This window comes from Melopsittacus undulatus, chromosome 6, assembly GCF_012275295.1.
Source record: "Melopsittacus undulatus isolate bMelUnd1 chromosome 6, bMelUnd1.mat.Z, whole genome shotgun sequence".
Classification (NCBI taxonomy): Eukaryota; Metazoa; Chordata; class Aves; order Psittaciformes; family Psittaculidae; genus Melopsittacus; species Melopsittacus undulatus.
Genome location: NC_047532.1, coordinates 24,376,476 through 24,382,206, shown reverse-complemented (window position 1 = coordinate 24,382,206; position 5,731 = coordinate 24,376,476). Strand labels below are relative to the sequence as shown.

Genomic DNA, 5,731 nt, shown 5'->3' with positions numbered 1-5,731 from the left:
TCTGACAAACGGGTCGGTCAAGATGTCTTCTCTCAGTCCAAGCAGTCCTCCCAGGCTGGAAAGACCAGGGCCCTGCCGGGGCACGTTGAGCCACCCATGGCCACCACCCTACGAGGTCTCCTGCCCGCCCCTCGCTCCGGGAGCCGCCGCAAGCTTACCCCGCCCCTCGGCGGGGGTTCCCGGGTCGCTGCCCCGCGGGGCGGAGCTCCGAGGCCGGGCGGTAACCAGCGCGCCCGGCCTGCTGGGACTGCTGCCGGAGTCGGAAGCTCGGCCATGGGGCGGCCGTGGGGCCGGTGGCTGCTGGCGCTCGGCCTCGTGCAGGCGCTGGGCCGCCCCGCCGCCGGTGCGTGCCCCTGCCAGGACCCCCGTCTCTGCCACCCCGTGACGGGCACCGGCGGCTTCGAGGTGCGCGCTCCCGGCAGCTCTGGGCCCCCGCGCCGCGGCGAGGCTGGGGAGGGCGGCCCGGGAGAGGTGCGGTTAGCGCCTGAGGTTGATGGTCTGCGTTAGTGTAAAGGATGAGTGCATGTGGTTCACAGGAAGCGTCAGCGTTTGGCTTTGCAGGGTTAAATGTTGCTCCCAGCTGCTGCGAATCCCTGCCATTCCCGGCCCGGCTGCTAGGCCACTGCTCCCTGCCCTGGGAAGCTGTTCCGGCAAGCTGGTTTCCAGAAACACAAGTCATGTACCATTTTAATAGGCATGGTCCTATTAAATCGTCCTGCTGAGCATTGTTAGGAGCTGATGAAGGTGCTTTCTACCCGTTTCCAGGTCTTCGTGTTTGATGTGGGAAAGGAAACCTGGAAATCCTACGACTGGTCAAAAATTACAACTGTGGCAGCTTTTGGAAAGTATGATCCTGAGCTCATGTGCTATGCTCATTCTAAAGGCTCCAGGATTGTGCTGAAAGGTTGGTTACACTGTGAATATGCAGACATTTATGTGTTACGTGAATAAGAACATGATATACAAAGGGCTATAACACCTTGACATTCCACATTCACTTGTATGCAGAGTCTTACAAATCAGTAAGAGGATTGATTAATAAGGGGATAACATGCACAGGACTGTAATACCTTCACATTTTTCATGTGCTGGTATGGAGGGTATTAAAACCAGCCTGAGGCTTCTGCCACAGTGCTAAAAAAACATTGCAATAACAGATCATTGCAGTGACATGCCAGTTATCTAACATCAATCACAGCTACCGAGGAACAGGGAGGAAGGGAGAAAAGTAAAAGCCTGCATAAGATACTTATTTAGGTCTGTATTCTGGATATTAGGCGGAGTACTCATATGACAGGGGAAGGGAAGGGAGTTTAAGTAATTCTTAGTGGTTTTGACTTAAATCAATCTCTCTGTATTAGGAAGCGGCTGAGTTTTAAAACATGAATACAAGGAACTCTGTGCAGCTACAAATGCTTGTTAGACAAATTCCGCAACAGCTTCCATAGTGTAATCAAGTTTAGGCTCTGTTGAGGCAAAGACTGAATCCAAGACCACAATGTGGAAAGCGACAAGGGTTAAACATAAAAGTATGTTTATCTAAACAGTAAAATACAGTCCCTCTGACTCCATGGAAATACTGAAAGTATGTTGATTTCAAGAAAGGGAGTTGACAGTGACTGGCAGAATATTAAGCAGAAATAAAGCAATTAAAATGATAGAAAATGAAAATCCCAAAGGAATTTAAACATCACTCTGTCATTGAAGAAGCTTGGTAATCTCCTCTGGGGTCCATTCTCAAAATTATGCTTGGGAAAAGAAGTTAAGTCCTTTGCATTTTGCCAGTATGGGGGTGGGGATTTTTTAATTGTGGTCAGTTGTTGGTTTAGTAAAGACAAACCTTTCCTCCTTACTGTTACTGTGTGCAAATATGTGTTAACTCTTGAAGGCCTCTTGTCTAGGTGATGTACCTCTGCAGGAAATTGTTGATCCTGCTAGAAGAGCAGCGTGGATATCCCAACAGGTGGACCTTGCAAAAACACAGTATATGGATGGGATTAACATAGATATAGAGCAAGAAGTTAACGAAACCTCTCCTGAGTATTATGCATTAACAGATCTTGTTAAAGAAACTACAGATGCTTTTCACAGAGAAATACCAGGATCACAGGTAATAATAATGTACTTTTCACAAACATTAACTTCATGAAATGTGAGCAGTTTTCAGAGTGCTGTTTAATGTAAGAATATGAAAAATTTTGTGCAGATCTAAAGTGTGATATTCTTAAGAATGGTCAATTAGAAAGTTAGCTGTGATACTGTCATAAGAATTGCGCTTTTTGATCTGTATGAATTGAAAATGAGTAAGGATTTCACTGAGATTTGTAGATAAGAATGCTATTGCCCTGTGGAGCTGGCAGTTATTAGTGTGGCTTAGTGAATCTTTGAAAGTAGGGCACATACAGCCTTCTGGTCCAAAAGCTTGACAGTGTTTTGGTAAACCCATCACTGAAGTTTTAAGGATTTGTATCATGCTTCAGATTTTTGATCAGATGGTTTTCATGCTATAATTTCGTTGGTGTTGGGAATCACTGGCAGGGCACTCACTGTTTTGTTACCTATTTTTTTATCACCTGAGCAGCTGGCTCTGTAGTTCATTAGTATCATGGTGTGTTAAACACTTAGCAACATGGTAGAAACAGTCTTTAGAAGTTATAGGGGTTTTTAAAGAGAAAAGAAGAGCGCCCAAGTGCCATGCATGGTACTGACTTGTGCCTTTTTTCTGCAGGTAACATTTGATGTGGCTTGGTCTCCTGCATGCATAGATAGAAGGTGCTACAACTATACTGGGATTGCAGATGCCTGTGACTTTTTATTTGTGATGTCATATGATGAACAGAGCCAGATCTGGACAGACTGTATTGCAAAAGCCAATGCTCCTTACCTGCAGACTTTGGTTGGTGAGGATAAAACACCTCCCTGGGAGTCAGGACATTTCGACTTGTTCACATGAATAGATAGCAAAGATTGCCTTTTCTTTTTTGGCTGTGTAAGGTTTTCAAGTGTGCTCAAATATGTGTTGTTCTAATCCAAAATAGTATCTCAGACCCTTATGACACTACAGATAAACCTTTAGTAGTTGTGTGTTGTTACTTGTAATTGTCTAGGTCTTAATTGTTAGGAACACATTTAGAATGACAAACGGCAGCCCGAGCAATGGTGTCTGCCTCGGCTTGCAAAGACCTGGAAACATGTCTCTCATCCTTGTAAACTGCTGCTATGGGCAGCTGGTTTTAAGTGTCAACAGCTAGAGCAGTAACTAAAATCTGAATCGAACTAGGAATATGCAGGTGGCAGGTACAGCAGAGCTTGCACCTTAGCCTCTGTCTGGGATCAGCCAAGTCCTATCTTGACTCTGGCTTTAGATTAGTTTTAGGAATAAAAAACGTGGAAATGCAGTAGTGCATCTGAATTTGTATTTCTTTCAAACCTAGGATACGAAGAGTACATTAGTATGGGCATTGATCCTAAGAAGCTTGTGATGGGAGTCCCCTGGTATGGCTATGACTATGTCTGCCAAAACATATCTAAGGTAAGATGGTTATTCATTTGCAATCATACTGTTAATTTTTCGAAAAGAGATACCTAGAATTTGGTGGTACGGTTTTTGGATTAAGAAATAACTGTGGTCTGATGAGTAAGAGTATAAAGCTGGGGCTCAGGACAGAGACTTTTGATGGGCTGATAACTGATAAGCAGTGTGGTACCAAACAAGGCATTTTATCTCTCCCTAGGCAACCTGAACCCCATGATACCCAAGTGCCATGTTTGACTAAGGAGATACAGATGTTATCTGTAGAAGAGGTGATGTCCAAAGGCACCACAATGCTTGTATCTGTCTGCCTTCTCAACACAGTCACTAAACTCACTGCTTAAAGGCTAGGGTGCAACAAACCCATTTGTGATTTTGTTTTTGTCTGTACTGCTATTTTGGAGTTCAGTAAATCTATGTAAGGTGAAACTCATATCTTCTGTTTTTTTTCAGGATCATGTTTGTTCACTTTCCAAAGTACCTTTCCGTGGGGCTCCTTGCAGTGATGCTGCTGGGAGTCAGGTGCCCTACAGAGCAATCATGAAGCAGGTGAACAGTTCCGTGTCAGGGATGCTATGGGATGAGGTACAGAAGTCTCCATTTTATGAGTACAAGGTAAGAGTCTTTTTATAAGACACCATGTTGTGGAGTAAACGTTCATGAACCATAGTTCTTTGATTATGAAGTGCTCAGGGTTAGATTCTCCTGTTTGTTTTCTACATTTTTTGTGTGTAGTAAAGGTTATCTGAATTGCTGTCTCTTAAATTTCTGTTCTGAAAGAGGGATGCAGTGACTGAAGACTACAGGAGTAATAAAAATCTTTATCACTGTGCAGTTTTCTCAAGAGATTCTATCGCGTCAAAAAAGATGTTTTGGCACAAAGAAATCTGTCGTTTACTGCTACAGCTACTTTTATTAAGTTGATGACTTTAAAACAGATTCTGAGATACTCTTAAGTTTTTCCAACCCAGTGGCTTGCATGCATGTTCTCAAATGATTGTGCTTACATGAACTACATTTCATCTTGTTTCTTTAGACATAATTTGAAGTTTCACATGTAGATGATTAAAAGGTGTTGTAAGCAATGACCATGTCAAAGCAACATTACTTTTATGAAATTCTGTAATCTCCTCTAAAACTATTTATTGCTGGAAAAAAAGCACTGAATCTCTTAACTAAATTCACCTGTTAGGCTAGGTAGTGCGTCTGGGATTTTAGCTTATTTGAAAATCATATTAAAATACGAATTAGCTCAGTCTTTTCATTTAACTTCAGTAAGATGTGACACTGTTTCATAAGTTAGATTCTACAAATAAAAAAATAGCCACATATTTTACTTCTAATTTTGAATTGTGTGTAAAAAAATCATTTGTAAATCAGGAAAGCGTCATTATGGAAATCTGCACAGCTTGTGTATCTCAGTTTTTAATCCTACTTTTCACTGCATTCAACAGAAAATGCAGTCAAAATTCAATGGACTTTATCATGTTTATGTAGATAAATAGATACTGACAAGAGTGTTTAAATGTTTTCCTAGGATTCTCTTGGTCACTTCCACCAAGTATGGTATGATGACCCTCGCAGCATCTCTCTAAAAGCAGCATATGCAAAGAATCGAGGTTTAAGAGGCATTGGCATGTGGAATGGAAATAGTCTTGACTATTCCGGAGAAGCTGTAGCAGAACAACAAACTGAAGCAATGTGGCAGGCCCTGACATCATAAGAACTATTTGAACCCTTGATTTAAAATGGTGAAAACTGGTAATTTTTTATTATGGCTTATACTGTCATAATTTTGACTTTATATAAATGTATCATGATTAAAAAAAAATGGAGAACTAGCCCAGTTCGTCTTGTTATTTTGTAAGCAAAGCTGTATTTTCATGCTTGCAAAAGTTCCAGTGTTGCTTTAGCAGTATGCTTTTTTTAAAGCCTGCTCAACCTTTTAATTTTTCACAACTACTGTAAGTTGGTTGAAGCTTGAACCCAGTGTGTACCTATTAACAAGTAAATCCAAGTGGTGGATTTATAGTGGCAATCTCCTAAAGATGCTTTGCTAAGGCTGCCTGTTGCAGCAAGTATTCATTCTGGAGTCGCATGGTGCAGCTTTCTGACTTCCCACCCCAACCCATATTTTACACAAGTAAGTCACTTGCAGATCAGATTAAACTCAGAATACTGGAGACATAGACTGTTGCT

The 5,731-nt window shown here is 42.1% G+C and overlaps 1 protein-coding gene across 1 annotated transcript; it reads left to right on the top strand.

The window, feature by feature from the left end:
* The first annotated feature begins 212 nt into the window (after positions 1-212).
* CTBS (chitobiase) lies at positions 213-5,373 on the top strand. Its single transcript, XM_005151240.3, has 7 exons — positions 213-405; positions 766-904; positions 1,902-2,110; positions 2,729-2,900; positions 3,435-3,532; positions 3,986-4,147; positions 5,070-5,373. The coding sequence occupies exons 1-7, from the start codon at positions 274-276 to the stop codon at positions 5,253-5,255; spliced, it is 1,098 nt and encodes a 365-aa protein (XP_005151297.1). The 5' UTR covers positions 213-273; the 3' UTR covers positions 5,256-5,373.
* Positions 5,374-5,731: the final 358 nt, after the last annotated feature.